The sequence below is a fragment of the Octodon degus genome, unplaced genomic scaffold (assembly GCF_000260255.1).
Source record: "Octodon degus isolate 3935 unplaced genomic scaffold, OctDeg1.0 scaffold00126, whole genome shotgun sequence".
In the NCBI taxonomy this organism is placed as follows: Eukaryota; Metazoa; Chordata; class Mammalia; order Rodentia; family Octodontidae; genus Octodon; species Octodon degus.
In genome coordinates this window covers 6,954,344-6,975,620 of record NW_004524702.1, presented here as the reverse complement: position 1 = coordinate 6,975,620, position 21,277 = coordinate 6,954,344, and the positions used below count along the sequence as shown (strand labels likewise).

At 48.4% G+C, this 21,277-nt stretch overlaps 1 protein-coding gene across 1 annotated transcript; it reads right to left on the bottom strand.

The window, feature by feature from the left end:
* On the bottom strand, positions 1-10,876 carry Eif2b5 (eukaryotic translation initiation factor 2B subunit epsilon). Its single transcript, XM_023700745.1, has 16 exons — positions 10,569-10,876; positions 9,136-9,260; positions 7,918-8,103; positions 7,648-7,825; positions 7,479-7,559; positions 6,787-6,864; positions 6,188-6,500; positions 3,944-4,089; positions 3,243-3,384; positions 3,026-3,127; positions 2,775-2,882; positions 2,508-2,598; positions 2,146-2,269; positions 1,073-1,198; positions 510-620; positions 1-374 (listed from the first exon to the last, which is right to left on the bottom strand). The coding sequence occupies exons 1-16, from the start codon at positions 10,773-10,775 to the stop codon at positions 324-326; spliced, it is 2,169 nt and encodes a 722-aa protein (XP_023556513.1). The 5' UTR covers positions 10,776-10,876; the 3' UTR covers positions 1-323.
* Positions 10,877-21,277: the final 10,401 nt, after the last annotated feature.

Sequence of the window (21,277 nt, the reverse complement as noted above, 5' to 3'; positions counted from 1 at the left end):
ACACACCTGTTTTCTTTTAATATTAACAAATGTAAGCAGCAGAGAGGGCCAGCTGATCTTTGATGTCCCTCAGGGAAGCTGGAGCCCAAAGTTTCCTGGCTGCAGGTCCTGCTTGCCCCTCCCAGGCAGGAGCCTCACTTCAGCCCAACACCCCTGGCCCCAGCTTCCCACAAGGGATGAGGGGCACACGTGCCAGGTGGTGGGAAGAATACTGTTGTCCAGCCTCTGCTCTTCTAGTCCCAGCCGGGATGGCGCTCACTCCTCACAGTTCAGTCCCCGGGGCCAGGAGGGGGACTACCACGCCCAGGGAAGAGCATGTGACTTCAGTCAGACTCCTCTTCTGCCTCTTGTAGCCACTGGATGAACCTCTGCAGCTGCAGGAAGCAGAGGGCAGAGCTATGGGAGGGACACGCATCTCCATCCCCTACACACCCACACACACCCACAGTCCCTGCAGTCGGGGCCAGGCCAAAGCCCCGAGAGCGGCCACAAGAGTGCAGCCCACTCACCTGCTGGTTCTTGCGCAGCTGCCGGCCCCTGTCCGTGATGTCCCTTTGGTTGAACCAGCTCAGGATTGTTTCCTCAGCCAGGATCTCTAGCTGGTAGAAAGTCATGAGCACCTGCAGAGGGCCACAAAGGGGTCACAGGGACTTCACAAGGCAGCCAGGGAGAGGAGGCAGGACCCTAGCACCTCTACCAGGCCCTCAGCACCCTTCACGAGCAGAGCAGCCTCGTCCTCAGGTATACCCGGATCAGGTGTGACCTTGGCCAGGTGGTATCACCAACCAACGCCAAATAGCAGCCTTACAGTACTCACTAGCACTCACTCTCCTCCTGTAGCTCCCCACGGCTCAGTCTCGGGAGCGAGGGTGATCCTCCACGCACAGGGGTGGAAGTGTGACTTCAGTCATGAAGTCTGCCTGGCTCTAATCAACAAGCGCAACAAAGTACAAAGGATGCTGCGAGTCAAACTCCATGATGGGGTCACGTGGGCCATGCTGTCATGTCTCCCTGGAGCACTGAGGCCAGGTTAAAGCAAACACAGAAGCAGGAGGTTTGCAGAGGTACTCACCTTTGCCATGGAAGTCCCAAGAGCTTCATGCCCCAGGAAGAAGTCCTCAATGGCTGCCAATGCTTCCAAGTGGTCAGCTGCACGCTTTACATAGTTTCTAAAAACAGGGCTCCAGCCTTTGAGAAGCTATGGAAGAAAGAAGTGAAGTGCAATGCATTCAGAGGTGCACCTACACCTGAGCACAGTCGTTCTGGTACGTGGATCTTTCAAGACATGGGAAGGCAGAGGGAGGTAATCCAGGCTCCGTGGAATTGGAGGGAGGAGCTGTTGGGAGGCATGGCTGCGCAACAGGTTTCCCAGGCAAGGTGAAAGGAATCAGAGGCTGTAGGTTGCCTCTAAATACCCATCCCCAGCATTGAGGCTGCACTTGGTTTGAGTCAAATCACTTTTAGAGGGCGGGGAATTAACTCAATAGAATAAGCACCTGTCTGGCAAGCGCAAGGGCCTGCGTCCAATCCTCAGTTCTGCCCCCCCCCCAAAAAAAAAGCTCAGCCTGCCCTTGGGGGCGGGGCTGGCCCAGCATGTGGTGCCTGGGATCCAATTGAGCTCCCTGCACTTGCTTAAGCTTGCCTGCTCCTCTATTCCTTGCTATTTTTTTTTTCCTCAGAACCAGAGGTTGAATTTAGGCCCTTGTGCTACTACTAATCTATCTACCCGGCCCCCTGTTGTTAAGTTTTTGTTTTGAGACAGGGGTTTCACTCTCATTGCCAGAGTGGCCTTGAACTCCTGAAATGAAGTAATCCTACTTCAGCTTCCTAAGCAGCTGGGCTATCAGTGCAAGCAGCAGGCCTGGAGCCCAGATCTATTGCTGAGTATCCCTTTGGGGTCATAGTGCTGTCTGAATCCTGTGTCAAAGGTTATTCAGTGTTGAACCAAACTGTATTCCAAACCGTATTCCTCGGGACCAACCAAGGCTGCTTTGGAATCTAATAGGCTCCCAGAGGGAAGGAGAAAGGAACCAGAAACAATATAACCCACAAGATCAACTACTCTTGATTTCTTTTAAAGTCAGGCACAGCAAGGATGCGCATCTGCCTCCACCACTGCCCAGCCCCAGCCCAAGGCTTGCTCACAGGAAGCAGCAGCGCACAGTAGCGGGTTGGGCTGGGTGGTGAGTCCATCTGCTGCAGGGGGAACTCCAGGACCACATGGCTCAAGACCTGCATCACTTCCTTCAGGCTAATGTTGTAGGCGTACCTGTGGGGAGACTGGGGTGACACCAGGGCCCTCCACACACACTGGAGAGGGGGTCAGAGAAAAGAGTGAGGAAGGGGAGTCTATGTTAAGGCAGAACCTAATGTCCCCCTCCCAGATACTTCTGGCCTTTTCCCTTTGGGACACTTATAGCTGGGTAAGGAAATGCTTTGGGGAGAATCTCAACACCTAGAACTTCCCAAAGCAGAGAATGGGGGTGGGTGGGAAGGGCTTCTCTTACTTGAGAGAGTTGATCTCCAAGACTAGATTGTCACAAGAAATGTTTTCATCTTTGCCTCGCTGCAGTGTTCCCAGGACCTCGTTCTGGAACACTGAAGAGAAAGAATAAATTCACAGGCCACCACCATCCCAGACCGCTTCACTTTCGTCAGTCCCGACAGCACACCAAAGCCTTTCTAGGAGGAATGCAAGCCTCTGGCCAGGGGACACAGCGGAAGAAAAAACTGGAGGTTGTCCCTGTGCGCAGCCTCTCTGTCCTGCTGCTTACCTTTGATGTCATCCAACTGTGGGGAGCCTGCCCGGCTGTCCAGCTCCTCTGAGTCCATACTTCTTTCACTTTCGGTTTCACTCTCTTCTTCCACGTTGATTTTGAGTCCTGAGAACCCAAGAAAAGTAATAAAAAAAGTTACGGAAAAGAGCAATTGTTGGACAGCCCTCCATCTGCCTTGGAGGCCTGTGTAGAGGAACAAACTCCAAAGGACTCACTACTTCAAACTGCTCAGCTCCAGCTTAGCTTACCCCACAGACTCTGCCGCAGCTCTTCCTCCTCCTCTGCGTTGATGCCTGCAGTTTTCCAGAGGTAGCCCTGACCCGCAATGCCCACTTCTGCTGGGTTGTAACCTGGGAAAGGCACTGATGTCTAGAGCAGCCCCAACAGAAGCTGACTCCTCTGGGAGGACACAGTGACTTTCTTTGGGGAAGATGCAAGATGCCCCCCACCTGTCATACTGCGCACCTTTCAGCTTCGCTTTCTCCTTTTCTTGGTTAGCCCCAGAATCATCACTGAACTGGCCATCATCCTCATCTTCATCTGCGTCTGGAGGGTGCAAGGAGATCACCGAGCCCTCAGGCAGCGTGATATCTGGACCTACCACCACCTAGGGGAAAAGGAAGGGGTGGGTGAGAGCCATCATGGTGCTGAGAAAAAGGGAGAGTGACTTTTTTTGGCATAGACAAGTTGTTTTTTTTTGTATCAGGGATTGAACTCAGGACCTTGCGCTTGCCAGGTAGGTACTTAAGCCTCTGAGCTATCTCCCTAGCCCAACATGTCATGTTACTTCATTTTAATGTATTTGGTACAGGGTCTTACTATACAGCTCAGACTCGTAGTGATCCTCCTGCTTTCAGCCTCCCCAGTGCTGGGATTACAGACGTGTGCCACCTCACTTGATCTCCCAGTCTTGGTGGCAGGTTCAGCCCAACCTGAGGGCTGGGCCAACGCAGCATGTGGTGCCTGGATCAAACCCCAGTCCCTGCACTTGCCTAAGCTGGTGCTTAGTCCCCTGAGCTATCTCACCAGCCCTCCAACTTTTTTTTAAACTGAGTCAAATAGAAGGTGAGTGAAACCACCAGTGGCTTGGACTTGAAATCAGCGCTGCAGTACTAGTGGGACTAAGGTCGCTTTTCAGGGTTTGGGCAGTGTGAAGCAGGTCTCACCTGGGAAGTGAGGACGCAGTGTGGCTTCAGGGTGACTCGTTCCTTGACCTCAGCATGGTCACAGAGCAGAGACTCATGGATCTGTGCTCCAGCAGCCACTCGAACACCTCGCCACAGGTAGGCCCGGTCCAGGACCACATTATCACCTAGCTCGGGATGGGAAGGATTCCTGGTCAGTCATAGCTTCCTCTCCTGCCCACAGCCCTTTGTGGAGGACAAGGCTACTGAGACAACAGCTCAGCTCCCACGGGCTCCAAGATGCCAGCCCCCAAAGCATCAAAACATCACTCATGCTCTAGGCATAACCCTGGTCATAGGACATCATTTTGCCTGACTCTCCTCTACCATGTTTGTTTGGGTTTTTTTTTTTTTTTTTCAGAACCAGAGATTGAACTCAGGCCCTTGTGCTTGCCAGGCAAGTGCTTATTCTGCTGAGCTATCTCCTCGGCCCAATTTTTCTGAGTACTTTCTTTTTTTCTCTACCACACTTAGGGCAATTACAGACTGTATATGGATAGGGCTTCAGAAGCTGAGAACCTTCAAGATTTCTGGGGATGAATTTAAGAACTTCATTAGAATCAAATTATAACTTATTAGAACAGCTATAATTTTATTAGAATCAATGCTACTTCTTGGCTATTTAATTTTTTTATTTTTTGCATAACTGGGAATTGAACTCAGGCCCCTGCACTTGCCAGGCAAGCACTTATTCCACTGAGCTATCTCCTCGGCCCCACTCTTAGATATTTTAGAATCTAAATTTTTTATATATTTGGTGCAGGATATCACTATGCAGCTCGGACTCATAGAGGTCCTCTTGTTTCTTTTTCTTTTTTCCCAGCCTCCCCAGCGCTGAGATTACAGGCATACACTGCTATGTCCAGACTGGCCAGCACAGCAGTAGGGACAGGAGGGATGGCACGACATGTGGTGCCAGGGATTGAATCATGGTCCTTAAGCTGGCCTAAGCCAGTGCATTAGTCCACTGAGCTATCTTGCCGGCCCATGACCCTCCTGTTTAAACTTCCCCAGCACTGGGACTACTGATGTGCACCACCACACCCAGTCTTGGTGGCCAGCTCTGGGAACCTGGGGCAGGGCCAGCACAGCATGTGGTACCGGGGATCAAACCCTGGTCTTTGCGCTTGCCTAGGCAGGCACTTAAGACCGTAGAGCTCTCTGTGGTCCCTTTTTTTTTTTTTTTTTTTGCGGAACCAGGGATCGAACTCAGGCCCTTGCGCTTGCCAGGGAAGAGCTTATTCCACTGAGTCATCTCCCCGGCCCCAACTGTTGTTTTTTTTAAAGGGACAGTACCATTAGGAGCATCACATTCCTACACCCAGAAGTTAGGGGAGAGTAAAAAAGAATCCTGGACTTACAGCAGAATACCTAGAATTCAAGTCTCAGCACTGTGTATCCGCTACTACCACCCCACTTTGTGTTTCCTTGAGACAAAATCTTGCTTTGAACTCACTGGATAGCCCAGTCTGGCCTCACACTTGTGATCCACCTGCCTCAACCTCCTAAGTGCTGGGATTATAAGCATGAACTTGATGGTACTGGCACTTCACTAGCTATGACCTTGGGTAAGACAACCTCTTTGAGGTTTATAAATTAGGGATCATAATGCCTTCCTCTTAGAAATCTTTGTGAGAATTAAATAATGTATGTAAAAGCCCTTTGTAAACAGTGATGCATCACACAGAGATTATTACATGTTAATTACCTACTTGGTCCTGAATGTAAATATGGGGTACCTTGAAATGTAAAGACTCATTGAATAAGAGACTGAGGATATAAGTAAAGGGATCAGTTGTCAAACCCTTATTACCTCTTTTTTTTTTTTTTTCTCGAGACAAGGTCCCACTATGCAGTTCAGCCTGTCCCTGAGCTCACTTTGTAGCCCAGGTTGGTCTCTAACTTGCAATAATTCTCCTGCCTAAGCCTTCCAAGTGCTGGCATTACAGGCATGCACCACTATGCCTGCTTCTCACTCTTTTTTAAATTAATTCTTTTGGGGCTGGGGAGATGGCTCAGTAGAAGTGCTTCCCTGGCAAGCGCAAGGGTCTGAGTTCAATCCCCAGTTCCACAAAAAATAAAAAATAAAAATCAATTAAAAAGTAGTTCTATTTTTTTTCTCATTGCAAGGACCACTCTCATGTGCCATCCTCGCTTCTGGAAACAATATAGGCCCCCAGGGTCCTGTTCCTAGGATGGCTGCCTCAATTTCCCTCCTGTGCTCACCAATGTGGCAGTTGGGGCCAATGACACTGTTTGTGATGGAGCAGTTGCTGCCGATGACAGTGCCGGAGCCCAGCAGCACATTTTCCTCCAGTATGCTGCCATGGCCCAGGCTGACCTCAGGCCCCCGGTAGATGTTGTGTCGGGAATGGGTGCAGCTGTGGGCGGCGCTGTCCGTGAAGTTGGCTTCTGGGGTGAGGGGGTAGACCCAGCGGCGGACGACATCAGCACAGATGGCTGAGTACATGTGCAGGTTGGAGACCCGGGCACCATATTCTCTATTTGTTACGTGCATGTGGATCTGGTTCCCCAGGATCTGAATGAGGAAGGGAGGTCATCCGAGACACAGGAAGGCGACACATAGGAAGAACATCCTAGAGTAATGTATCGCTTTTCTAAGCCTCTTAATTTCCCCTGCATTTACTATAGGCAAAGAGCAGGAGCGTTTTCTTCCAGGGCTGTTTTCTTCAGTCTCCGCCTGCTTCCTTCCCTCATAAGGCTCAGTGAAACCCAAAGGGGCTAAGAGGTTACCTTCTGAATGAGAAAAAATGCAGTCCCATCCTTCCTACTCTTTTAAAGAGGCTCTGGAGGGTTTTTCTTACCTCTTCATTCACAAGCAGGCCTCGCACAAAATCATCTCGAGTTTGGTAGTCAAAGTTGTCTGTGAAGAGCTGAGCTACCTAGGGGTGGAAGCGTGCCAGGCTAAAGTCAGGTGCTGGGGCTGGTGAGATGGCTCAGTGGTCTAAAGCACCTACTTAGAACAAGCTTAGCAAAGCACAAGGACCGCAGTTCAATCCCCCAGCACCACATGCCAGCCAGCCCCGCCCCCTGGTGCCCCCCCCATAAATAAATAAAGTAAGTAAGTCAGGTGCTGATCTCTGGAAGTAAGGACAAGTCCCCCAGAGCCCTATCTAACCCAAGGCAGGGCTGGGGAGATAGCTCAGTAGAATAAGCACCTGCCTGGAAAGCACAGGGTCCTGAGTTCAATCCCTGGTACCTCAACAAAACAAAACAAGGCAGGACTAGGGGTGTAACTCAGTGCGTGTGGGGGTGGGGGTGCATGGCTACCATGCAGGAAGCCCTGATCTCAATCCCCAGGACTATAAGACAAGACAAGACAAACCAAACCAAACAAACCTCTGACAGCTGGATGAGGCCAGAACCCCAAAGAGGCTCCCAATATATCAGGGACAAAGAAATAGCAGCTTTCCATTTTACAACAGATAAGGAAAGCACACAGCAACAGATCCCGAAAGTTATCTTTGGACATGTGACCCCAGCCCTAGGCATTCACCTGAGGAGAGCAGATGCTGATGTGACAATCCAGTAAATCGTATCGAATGTCCACTCCATTTCCACTGCCCTGGAACAGACTCTACAAGGAGAAACACAAGGACTTTAACGTGTCACTGCTTCTCAAGCTGGTTACTTTCCCACCTCGAGCTCCTCAGGTACCCACACACCAGAGGAAATGAGAAACGACGGAGGCCCTGGGTTTTCTGGAAATGCAGAATCCGGTTTGTGGCACTATCTACAGCCACCACCACATTGTCCTCATGGCAACGAGTAGGGTGGCTGGGGGATGACTCCTTGAAGATCATCGTCATCACAGAAACATTTTTTTCTAGCTTCCGCCTCAACCTACAAAGGACAGGAGGAAGAGAGCTGCAGAAGAGCTGCCCTAGGGCCCTGCTGGTCCCTAACCCTCATCTTGGCCACATTCTCATCCTGACCTGTGCTCCTCCAGGGCCCTGGTAATGTTGATGTTCGAGATGACATCTCCATAAACCAGCAGGAAGTCAGAACGCACCAAGGCCTTGGCGTCAACATCCCGGAGGACATCTCCCAGTGATCGATACAGCTCGGATGTGATGATTCGAACCACATTGAGGGATGTAGGGCGGCACCACTTAGATTTCCTGCAGGATGGAAAGGGCAAGAGAAATGAATAAATCTACCCTAAAGTTCATGCGGGCCCTACCTGCCCCCATGCAGTATTCACATTCCTTTATTGCTTTTATGACTTCCAGCCAGCGTCCTCAGCTTCAAAGAGATTTATGAACTATAATTAATGCTTTCAACATTCTGTATCACTGGTTGTTTCATGGGTTAGAGAAATATGGTTTCCTTTCTATGTCTTGACCTCTGTTCCCAAATCCTAATGAAATCTAGGGTATGAAAGAACTCTGGGAACACGCTTTCCATGTCACCTTTTCCCTGAGGTCCCCGTATCAAATTCAGGAACTGTCTGATGGTGACCGCACTAGTAGCTAATCTTTATTTCCTAATCTTTCATAAATTCTGAGATTTACTCTTTCCCAAGATTTTAACAAACATTGTGAATGGCTTGTTATGTGTGTGGCACTAAATGAGGAAGTGGGAATACAGAGATGAAAAATAACTCATTCTTCTTTTTTTTTTTTGGTGGAGTCGGGGATTGAACTCAGGCCCTTGCGCTTGCCAGGGAAGCATTTATTCTACTGAGCCATCACCCTGGCCCAAAGAACTCATTCTTATCCTTAAGGGGAAGAACAAAATGTTTGGAAACTCAGTGGAAAGACAAATACATTATTCCAATAAAGTACATATTGAAAACATTAAATAAGTATAACCTAAGTAAGATTCAGATAAACCCACATGTCTCAAGGAGAGACAGTGCTTCCCTATGCTCCCCAGGCTGGTTTTGAAGTCCTGGGCTTAAGGGATCTCCTGCCTCAGTTTCACTGCTGGGTACAAGTGTTAGTAGGACTTTTATCACAGGAAGCTCCAAGTGGGCAGATACAGAGCTATAGCTGCTCACCTTGCAAGCGAAGCCAACAACCTCAGGTCCTACTGTGGGAACTACGGACATATTATTTTCCCTCAAGTTTCCCCTTACTCAAGTTACATTCATCCTGAAAAGACCACAGAGATGGTAAAACATGAGAAGAAAAAAAATCACAGGGCCTTACAGTAAATGTTCTTTGATCTGAGCAGCCTTCCAACAGCAAAAGACAAAGGTTTCCTGTACACCTGTGGCTGTCAGGAATTCCAGAGTGTAGTCAATTAATGCCACGTTGGCCAGGGGTAAGAGGACCTGCAGGGCAGGATATGAAAAACTTTTGAGGTCTTGAATTCATGAGGGTCCTCTGGGTACCCAATTACTACAACAATTTTCACTCATCTATCAGTGCTTCCAAATACTACAGTTATACGTGATCTTTCTAAACCAAAGGTAAGTATGTTTCTGCTTTGTTTTGAGACAGGGCCTCTTTGCAGTACAGGTTGGCCTTGAATTCACTATGTAGCCCAGGCTGGCCTCAACTGAAGTCGACCCTCCCTGTGATTACAGGCGTGCACCACCATGCCCAATGGTCCCTGCTTTTGATAGTCTTGGTATGTGCTAAGCTGGAGGCCAAGGTGTGTCAATTTGGGCACAGCAAGAAGGGAACCTATTTGTCTAATACCAGGCACAGAGTTCCAGGTTTTACAAAGAAACAGTATTGAACATTCATCATGTTTCCAGAACTTTAAGCACTGATAAGACTTCTACGCCCTGAAATTTATTTTCTTCCTTCCTTTCATCTCCCCGCCCTGCCTCCTGTTTTGTGCTGGTGATTGAATTCAGGCCTTCACAATAGAACCACAGCCCCACAGCCCCAGTCCTTTTCTATTTTTTGCAACAAGGTCTCACTAAATCGCTTACCCACAAGGGGCTCAAACTTGTGGTCCTGCCTCAGGCTCCCATCACGCAGGAATTACAGGCCTGTGTCACCAGGCCTGGCTCCTTGAAGCCTTTTCTACGAATCATGGGTTTGCCATCCCTTTATCACTTATCAAAAACGAACAGCCATTAGGCCTTTTGGGGAGGGGGTTTTAGAGAAGATTTTCCTGGATTTTAGTGACTCCCCTCTCTTAGAACTTCAGTCCCATTTGTATTGTTTAGATAACTCGGGAGCTGGCAGCAATCAGCTATTAAACTTGACCTCCTTTAGACGGCAGGGGGGTCATTAAAAGCTAGAAGGGGAAAAAAAGTACACCACCTTGCGCTGTAGCCTGCTCTTTTTAGGCATTCTGAGTCAAAGAGAGACGCTGTTTCTTTCCAGCTAAGCATCTCTCTTCCGCAGAGTCAAACGCAGTGCAGGCTCCGGGGTGGCCCCTGAATCCCCGCTGTCAGAGCTTCCGTCGGCACTATGTCTGCCTTTCACCCACTCCATCCTCCCAAACCTGGGGCGGACAACTCTGAAGGCTTCCATCTCCAAAGCCACTCACGTGGGCGCGCAGTCGTCAGGCTTTCAACAGCTCCTGTTTGCCTCCCAGCCGGATAAGCCCGATTTTAGGCTTATCCGGTGACATAAGTGCTTCCCGGAGCTGGCACCACCACCCTCCCGGCCCAGGCGCTCACCCGAGGCTGGTCCTTGGAGATCGGGAAGAAACGACGGTTGAAGCTATCGGCTACCAGAACTGCTTGCAGGGGCGGCGGCGGTTCCTCCTCCGTCGCCCTGGCTCCCCCGCCAACGCTGCTGCCGCCTCCACCTCCGGGTCCCCCGCCACCTCGCTTGTTGGCCCGACTGGCCTCCCCACCAGGTGCCGCCGCCACAGGGCTCGCCATCTTTTTCCCCTACTGCCACCACTTCCGCCGGGAAGCCGACACCGCACGCAGTAGGGGACAAAATACACCCAACACTGGAAACGCGAAGGCCGGAGGAACGAGCCGGGAAGGGAGGAATGCGCATGCGTCCCTCCCAGTCGGGCCCCACCCTCCCCGTGGGTGGGCTGAGCGGAGGGGCGTGGCGCGGCGCCGGCTGGGCGGGGCCAGCTGGGAGGGCGGCGTGTGGAGGGGTGCTGTCGAGGCTGGCTCTGTTGGCCGGATTGTAAACCCTCACTCGAAGAAACAGAGATTCCTGCGGCCTGATGGGATTTGTGGTTGCCGCAAAGGCGGCAGCCTGGTGGGCTCTGAATCGTCTAGCACTTTCCGTGCCCCAGCGTGGCGGACACCTAATGGGACCGGCGGTGGGGGTGCGGGCCGGAGCCAGTCCGACTTCAGCTTCCTTGGGAACTCGCGATCTGCTTTAACAGTGTGTGTGTGCGTGTGTGTGTGTGTGTGTGTGTGTGTGTGTGTGTGTGTGTGTGTTTCTCTGGAGCGATCTGCTTTAACATTGTCTGTGTGGGTTTCTCTGGAGCGCGGATGGTGGGCCGGTGCGGTACAAGCATGGGCTTATGTAATTCATCACCTTATTTCTTTTGTTCAACAAATCAGTCCTTGCTCTTCCTCCTCCTCCCTGCATCTCCAACCCCCTCCTCTCCTCCTCTTTTCCCCTTCTCATCGTCCTCCCTATCATTCCCCTCTTCCCCCTCTTCCCTCACTTCTCTTCCCTTCTTCTTTGGTGCTGGGAGCAAACATTTCTTGAACTCTTTTCAATTTTTATTTTTTGTTAATAAGTGTTTGCAGTACACGGTGATCATCTTCCTGACTTGGGAGTGGAACATGTATATCACACAATTTTTTTTCATCATTTCCTTCTTGCAGAAGATCTAGGAAAGATCTCTCTTTCCTATATCTGTTATTTTGTTTTTCTTTGTATTTTGGGTTTCTCTTATAAGAGAGACCATGCACCACTTTAGCTTGTGTACTTAATTTATTTCACTTAACATCATGGTCTCAATGTCTATCCATTTTTCTTTTTTTTCTTTTTTTTTTTTTGGCAGAACTGGGGTTTGAACTCAGATCCTTGCATTTGCCAGTCAAGCGCTTATCCTACTGAGCCATCTCCCCGGCCACTGTCTATCCATTTTTCCTGTGAATGACTCTTATCCTTTATTGCAGAGCAGTGATACAGGGAAACCTCCAAATGAAACAGGGAGAAAAACTGATCTCCCAACCTAAAAGGTACCTGGAATGAGTTCCTGTTCTCTAAAACCCAAGAATGAATTTTAGGAACAAATGGAGGTTATGAGCAGAATATATTTATTGAGGGAAAGAGAGCTCCTGTCAGAGACAGGAGAGGGGAGCCCAAGTGGGTAGTCCCCAGGAAGCTGTCTCTTCCAGGGTCTTTTATGGAGGAAAACCACGTGGTGAGGCGGGTCTAAGGTGGTGGAGAAGACATGGGAACTCGCCTAGGTGGGCATGAGGTGGGACAGAACTATGGTCATCCAATGAGATTACAAGCACCACTGCTCAGGTAAAATTGATTAAATTCAGTACCAAATGGGGAAGTGAGTCACAGAAAGTGGGCATGAATATGGGACAGGGTCTGTTCCTGTTGAGGGTTGGGCTAGTGAGTCATTTGGGCTCTTTCAAGGTGGTTGATACCTATTTAGAATATCAATATCGATATGCGCATCCCTAGGGAAACATGTAGCTGTGCTTCCTATTTTGTCTTGGTCTTGAGGTGTGGCCCATACTGGAGCATCTGTCTCCTCATTGTAAAGTCGCCTTGTCTTCCCTCTTGTCTCCTTGAGGGCCTGGCCCTATCTGACTGCCTATAATATTCCTATCTAATTCAGCTGACTACCACAGTAGTACTCCATTTTGCGTAAGCACCACCTTTTCATTGTCCATTTATCTGTTGATGGACATGTAAGCCACTTTAAAGATCTAGCCATTATGAATTGTGCTGCTATAGGGCTGGGGAGATAGCTCACTGGCATAAGCACCAGCCCGGCAAGCACAGGGTCCCGAGTTTGATCCCCAGTACCACACACACACACACACACAAGAATTGTGCTGCTATAATCGTGTGTGTGCGTGGATCGCTGTAATATGATGCCTTGAACTCTTGGATGAAGGACGTACTCCCTGCTAGTAAGTGGAAGAACTGGTACTGGAACCCAGTCCTCCTGTTGCCTGACTTCATAATTAGTTTCACAACCTTCTGCCAAGTTGTGTGGGGATAACATCTATATTAGTATTCGTTTGTGGAGGACTATCTGAGCAGCTCTTCTTGAAAGAAAAGCAGTTGTCTCCATTTTGATGAAGCCTGACCCTTTTTCCTTATATTGATATGTACAGAGCTGGCCATGACTTCTGTTTATCCTTCAGTTGGCCTTAAGCAATGTGTATTGGTCCAGCTGAGGTGCTGGTGATAGTCTTTGGAGGTGGTATGCGTTTTTCCCTATACCAGTACCTGCTGCTCTTTACTGTGAGCCAATGCTGGGATCAAGCCTGAAGATGGAGGCAATGACTTCCTGGGGCTTGAAGGATCACATCAGCCCTGAAGCACCAGACCCCCGAAACATTAGATACTATCTCAATAGCATAATGTAGATTATGCTATTCATATCATCTCTGCATATGGCAGAGGTACATGTAGGCCACTCACCTAGCTCGGCTCACAGTACTTACCTACTTCTCACAATTCTCAGATATTCCTCAAGCCACTCCTCCTCCACTGAATAAAATCCAGCTGCAGCCCTGGGTCAGCCTCTTTGTTCCAGAAAGCCATTTTCAGGGCTGGACTTAGGGTCCCTTGGCTCCCCAATAATTGTAAATATGCTTTACTTTCGCTGTGGGTTGCACTGGGAGTGGTAGATTGGAATTAACTTGGTGGGATTCTAATAAATTATCTTTGGGATTACAAATACTGACTTTTTTTTAAAGAAGTATTTATTTATTTATTTATTCATTCATTCATTCATTCATTCATTCATTCATTCTGTGTGTGTGGCCAGCTCAGCCCACCAGGGGGCGGGGCTGGCTGGCATGTGGTGCTGGGGGATTGAACCGCGGTCCCTGTATTTTGCTTAGCTTAGCTTGTTCTAAGTAGGTGCTTTAGACCACTGAGCCATCTCACCAGCCCAAATACTGACTTCTTGGACAGAGAGAAGAACCTGGAGGGGACTCCTACATTCATTCATTCATTTATTCATTCATTTATTCATTCATTCATTCACCCTGTCACTCTATGCTGAGGCTTAAACCAGAACAGAGATGGGTGGAATCAACTCAGGAGGAGTAGCCAGCTCTGGCAGACCCCAAAGGGCAGAGTAGGTTTTGGGAAAACCTGGTGTTGGCAGAGCGGAAACAGAGCCCACGGCTGGGGGGCAGGGAGATGAGGAGCAGCTGGGTTAGCAGGCTGAGGTCTGTTGTTTTGAACAGCCTGACTTTCCTCACTGTCAGGTGCCTTCCTCTGGGACCAAAGAAGTTGGTACCTCCACCGCCCCCACCCTGGTTAATGAAGAAACCCCCCATGAAACCACTGATTTTGGAAATTTTAGTCTGGATCAGGAAGGGAGACAACACTCAATAAAAGTTTTCTATTAAATGAACTTCCTTTGTAAAGGAGAGAGAGATTAAATAGGTGATTTGCACCAGTACACACACACACACACACACACACACACACGCATGCGCGCGTGCGCACACACACACACACACAGAGGATGAGGGGATTGAGCAATATGGAAAGTTGGTCCAATGGATGATTTTTTTTTTAAAGCCAACTCTGCTCCTTCAGCCAATGGGAGAAATTTCTAGTTGAGTTCCATCATTTTGGAAAGTGGTATCTCTGACTCTAAAGTATTTGTTGGAGTGGTAAATCCAGGCCTGACAATTCTGTAGATAGTCAGATGGGCGCTGCTTTAATAGATGGAGCTGGGGCTGGTGAGATGGCTCAGTGGTCTAAAGCACCTGCTTAGAACAAGCTTAGCAAAGAACATGGACTGCAGTTCAATCCCCAGCACCACATGCCAGCCAGCCCCGCCCACAGGCAGGCTGAGCTGGCCACACACAAATAAATAAAAAAAAATAAAATTAAAAAAAAAATAGATGGAACTGTGGGCAGCTCTCAACCTGTTAGTTTTTTGTTTGTTTCAGCACTTATATGGAAGATTGAAAGCCGCAATCCACACCCTCATATATAAAAGTAAAAATCCCTTTCTCTGCTTCTCTCATCTTATTGACAAATAACTTAGGTAGAAATATTACAGGCAATCAAATGGGCTGGGTCCTCAAGGGAGTCAGTGCAGAGGATGAGAATACATTACAACTGTGGCTTCAGAGGCATCCATTGAAGGGCAGGCCTCAATAAAGACAGAACAACCCTGCCTGCATACCTCCTAGAGAGATTAGCCACATACTCCAATTGGATCACCTGGTCCAATAAAGTCTAGATAGACATCAGTCACCCAAGTGGGTGACCAGGACCTCCTGATTCCTTTCCCCCCAAAATATCCTTGTTCTTTCCATGTGCCCTTGCCATGTGACTTGCTTCCCCACTGAATCAACATTGCTTATTTATTTATTTATTTATTTATTTTTGTTTGTTTTTTTGGTGGAACCTGTGGTTGAACTCAGGCCCTTGCACTTGCCAGGGAAGCGCTTATTCCACTGAGCCATCTCCCCGGCCCCGACATTACTTAAAGTGGCTATACTTGTAATCTGAAAGCCTCGGCGCGTGCACTCATGGCCTCGGCATCGTTTGCTTGCATCTTCTTGAAGCCCTTCTTGTTGTGCTTCTTGGCAAAATGCGTGTTCGTGAGGAACTTGGGATCTCCCCCCTTCAGAGATTTATATTTTTGTGACTGATGTTTCTTGATGCCATTTCTGTGCCATTTTTGGGACTGGTTGTGCGTGGTGTGGTTCTTGGACTTGGCCATAACTGTACTGTAAACTGCGGCTGCCAAACGCCTGGAGCGTAGTCTTTTTATTTGTTGTTTTTAAATCTCTTTGAGACAGGTCTCCCTGTGCAGTTTAGGCTGGCCTTGAGCTCACTTTGTAGCCCAGGTTGGTCTTGAACTCACAATGATCCTCATGCTTCAGCCTCCTCTTTAATGAGTTTTCATTTCAAATAATTGTAAAATTCTGCATTCTTCTCCTACTCTGTTGCTGGCAGGAGCAGGGACAGGTCTGCTCTGTCTGTCTGCCGCCATTTTGGTTTGATGGCTCTGCTGTCCCCTGACAGTGGAAACAGCATCAGTGGGATGAGCACTCAGCAGTGTGAACAGCTGGCCTGGGAAACCTCTCGTTGGATGGAGTACACGATAACCTCATGAAGTTGTAGTTTAGAGTTTAGGGCCTCTGCCATTTCCCATTTTTCTTTAGAACCTAACTTGCATTTGTTTGCAGAAACCCTATCCAATCTGTGGAAATCCCAAATGTCCTGTGTAATTCCTTTTTTTTTTTTGTAATTCCTTTTACATGGGTTGTTTGCAAATAGCCAATCTGAGAGCATTACTCAGTCCTTTTTGCTGCGATTTGGAGGCTGCACTGTAACCCTCCTCTGGCACGAGCATTCCTACACTGCAGCAGGTTGTTATATGGCATGTAGCTACAGCAAGTGCTCCTTGTTGTGTTCGTAGAGGCCCAACATCCCTAAGATGTTGCCAAAGCCCCCTGGGCCTTCTAAATATGTACTAATACAGTATTTAATTGTGGCAGACAGGATAATTAGGTTTTAAAAGAGGAACATTGGCATTTTTAGGCATTTTTTCACGACATCTGAGATCCATGGCTTTTCACAATTTCCAGGTGCTCTGGGAACATAACCCCTACAAATTTCAGGCATCCATTGTACATGAATTACAAATGGGTATATTTGGGGCTTGAAATATAGGGAATTATTTTAGGAAAGGGGAGAATAGACAAATGAGCTTGTTATGCTTTGTGTCTAGTAGTTCCCTTCTCCCACCCATAAGCCTCATGCAGCCACTGGGTGGCTTCTAGAGTTTGTGATTAATTCATTTGTGTGTGTGTGTGTGTGTGTGTGTGTGTGGCCAGCTCAGCCCACCAGGGGGCGGGGCTGGCTGGCATGTGGTGCTGGGGATTGAACCGCGGTCCCTGTGCTTTGCTAAGCTTGTTCTAAGTAGGTGCTTTAGACCACTGAGCCATCTCACCAGCCCCCTGTGATTAATTCATGATCCAAGGCTGAGATTATGGGTCTGAGTACTTCTGGGATTATGGGTGTGAGTGCTACACCCACCCTGGCCCAAGGCTTGTCGCTGCCGCTGCTGTCGCTGCTCCTACCTGTTGCCTTTGCTCTTGCTATTTTCTACCACCATGCACTGCTGCCCTCTGCCATGTGCTACTCTGCCTTGGAGCCAGCTGAGTATGGACTGAAAACTTCACTAACTGTGAGCTAAGTAAGCCTTTCCTTCTTTCATTTTGAGTGTCAGGTATTTTGTCCCAGCAACGAGAGAAAAGTAACTGAGACACATACTTAACTGCTTCTTTGGTCCTGTCTCCTCCAGGCTTACCGCTGCATGCCTACCCAGAATGAGAATGCCTGGCATCTATTGAGGGTCTTCAGATAGACCCTCCGTGGAGTATCTCTGCCCATCAGCCACAAGTAGCCACAACAAGTGTTGCTGCTTGCTCTGCTTGGCATTAGAGGTACCCTGGGGTGGGGAGTCCAGGGGCACTCTTGAAGGCCAGGCCTCAAGATAAAGACAGAATGACCCTGCCTGCATGCTTCCCAAACACATAAGCAATATACTGTAGTTGGATCACCTGGTCCAGTAAAGTCTAGGTAGACATCAGTGGTATCCAGGACCTCCAGACTCGTCTCTTCCAATAAGTCCTTGTTCTTTCAATTCATACTTGCCATGTGAGCTGCTTCTCCACTAGATCAACATTATCTAAGTGGCTATCCTTGGGGCTGGAGAGACAGCTCAGAGGTCTAAGCTTCTACCTAGCAAGTGCAAGGACCCAGGTTCCACCCCCAGTACCACGTGCCATGCCAGCCCGCGTGCTGTGCCATGCTGGCCACAGAAAACAGACATAGTGGTGCACGCCTATAATCCCAACACTGGGAAGGCTCAGATAGGAGGATCTCTGAGTCCAAGCTGTGTAGTGAGACCCTGTACTAGATCAATAAATAAATAAATAAAAACCAATAAGTGGCTATACTTGTAATCTTATTGTCTGATCATAGTTTTGTCCCATGATGTACCCATCTCAGGATTTCGCATATATTTTGAGATTTTGTTATGTAAGACTTCCCCTAAAAAGTTAGATTTCGAGCAGTCACGCTTAAACCTTCAAATGCTCACATATGTTCAAACTTAGAATTATGCTTGAGACAGCACACCAAATGATTATATTCTGGTGCTCAGGCCCGATGACCTGGGGTCCATCTGGGGCCTGCTCATTTCCTGGTGTGCCTGGACTTCTTTCTGGAACAGTAATAGCCCTCACAAAATCAGGTGGTTGTGAGAATTACATGGGGTCATGTGTGCAAAGCCCTCGGGAGAGGACCTCTGTGATGTCACTGTTACTAATGTGCTGCTGTTTCTTTATTGTTATAAATTTACACTGTTTTCAGTTTTTGTATTGCAAATAATGCTCATAAATACATGAGATACAGTTACTAATTTGTGCTTAATTCTTTATTGGGGGGGGGTTGTACCAAGAGCTGAGCTCAGGACCTCAGGCTGGCCAGGCAGGTGCTGTGCCACTGAGCTCTATATCCAGCTTCGTGTTTCTCTTAGAGTTCTTTCAGTTCTTTTTGTCTCCCTTTCATTTCTTTTGTTCCTTTTTGTTTTGTTTTGTTTTCATTCCCCTCCCCTGTTTTTCTTCTTTGGCACCAGGGATTGAACCCAGAGCCTCACCCTTCCTGGGCAGGTGCTGCACTGCTAAGCTACGGCCTCAGCCAAGAATTCATTCTTGGAACCCAGGAACCAGCTTCAAGCAGCCGGGGACCCAATGCCAGAAGCCTAAGAGGAGCTGGCACGAAACCTGTGGCTGCTCTGCGCCCACGTGGCCCGCAGTCCTTTTCTGCTGACGTAGCGGTGCCTGTCCCGTGCGGCTGCACCACCAGAGTACTGGCCAATAGTCTGGACTTTCTACCCTCCTGTGGGGGCAGGTGTAGTTCAAATCTATTTGAGTGAAATGAGGACATCTTTTCACATGTTAAACAAGTGCACATTTGGTCAACTGTTGGGATTCTCTCTGTAAATTAATAAAGAGATAGATACTCCTTCACCTATGGGGTTACATCTTGATGAACCCATCACAAATTAATAGTGGGGCCAGAAAGATAGCTCAGCAGACCAAAGCATCTGCTTAGGCAAGCTGAGGCAAGCGCAGGGACCATGGGTTCGACACCTGGAACCACATGCTGCGCTAGCCCTGCCCCCAGGGTGAGATGAGCCGGCCAGAGTCGGCATGGTGGTGCACGCCTGTAATCCCAGCGCTAGGAAGGCTGAAAACAGGAGGATCATTATGAGTTCAAGCTTTGTATTGAGACCCTGTAACAACTGAATACATTTTTTTTGGGGGGGGGGCAGTACCAGGGATCAAACTTAGGACCTTGCACTTGCCAGGCAGCAAATACATTTAAAAAAAGAAAAAAAATTACTATAGTAAGTAAAAAATGCATCGACTACACTGAAGCTAACCCAACAACATAGCTTAGCCCAGTTGACCTTAAGTTCACTTACGAAAGTCTTCAGGTGGGTGAGATCCTTCAGCACGATACCTATTTTATCATAAAGCATGGAATGCATCATACGTGCACACAGATGGACTCTCCTTGTTTGAGACAGGGTCTTGCTGTGTAGTACAGGCTGGTCTTGAATCACTAGGCAGCCAGCTGGACCCAGACTTGCAGTGATCCTCTTGCCTCAGCTTCATGAGTGCAGGGATTACAGGTGTGCGCCACCATGCCTGGCATAGGTGGAGGTTTTGTAGACTTGGTGGGATGTGAAAATGTGAAGCCCAATATTCAGGTTGCTGCCCACCTGTCCACTGTGGAATGTTGCTTGCCCTTGTGCTTCTGCTCCAATCTGTGAGAGAATATTGTACTGTAGATCACTGCCTGGGGAGAAGATCAAAACGCCACATTCAAAGCATGGTTCCTCCGGAATAGATATCACTTTGAAGTTGGGCATATACGGTGGATGGATCAGACCTGTAATCCCTGCATTCAGGGAGCCCTGTGAGTTTGAGGCCAGCCTTGGCTACACAAGGATACCATGTCTTTAAAAAAATTGAATATCACTTTTATAGCTTCATAAAGTAAAAGCAACAACAACAAAACTCAAATCTTGCCAGGCCTGGTGGCACGTGTCTCCTCCCAGCACTTGAGAGGCTGAGGCAGGAGGATCGAGATGAATTTGAGCCTGCACTACATAGCAAGACCCTGTCTCAAAAAACCAAAACAAAACTCCAACCTTTGCAGGGGGAAGCCATTCTTTATCAGCATTTAGATTTCCAAAAAGTCTTGGATGTCAACCAGTCCTGAATGTAAGCTCTGTGAAAATCTGAGTTTTTGGGTTTTTTATTTGTTTCACATCCCAGGTATTTCAATGAGTAACTGGTGTGTAGCAAACACTCAGATAGACATTTCTTAAAGGAATGACTGACTGTTGTAGTCAGTGACAGGAAGTCCAATCAACTGCAGATAAAAATGATTTTGGGCTCTCCCAAAGCTAATGCTCACTTTCAATTATTTATTTATTTAGCAGCACCAGGGATTGAACTCAGGACCTTGCGCTTGCCAGGCATCACTTTCACTTTAAATTGTGGACAAAACACAGGCAACATAAGCATTGCTACCTTAGCCATTTTTGAATGTACAGTTCAAGCCTGGCACCATCACGCAGGCCCGTAATCCTCACACTTGGGAGCCTAAGGGAGGAGCACTGTTGAGATTTTGAGGCCAGCCAGGGTACACAGTGAGTTGAAGGCCAGCATGAACTTTCTAGGGAGACAGCAAAGCAAAGAAAAAACAAAACAAAACTTTCCCCACAGGTCAATTGAAACAGGTTGGAAAATTTTTTTGTTTTTGAATGTATTTAGTACAGGGTCTCACTACGGAGATCGGACTTGTAGTGATCCTCCTGTTTACAGTCTCCCAAGCACTGGGATTGCAGGCATGTGTCACCACACCCATGCTCAATCGGCTCAGCTTGCCCTGGGGATGGGGCCAGCACGGCAGGCCCAGAGATCCAACTCTTGGCCCATGCCTGTGTTTAAGCAGGTGCTTTAATCCTCTGAGCTATTTGGCCAACCCTTTAGAAGAAATTTAGGGGCCGGGGAGATGGCTCAGTGGAATAAGCGCTTCCCTGGCAAGCACAAGGGCCTGAGTTAGAAATCTTAGGCTGGCTAAATAGCTCAGTGGAATAAAGCGCCTGCAAGCAGGCACGGGGGCCAGGGGTTTGATCCCAGGTCTGCCA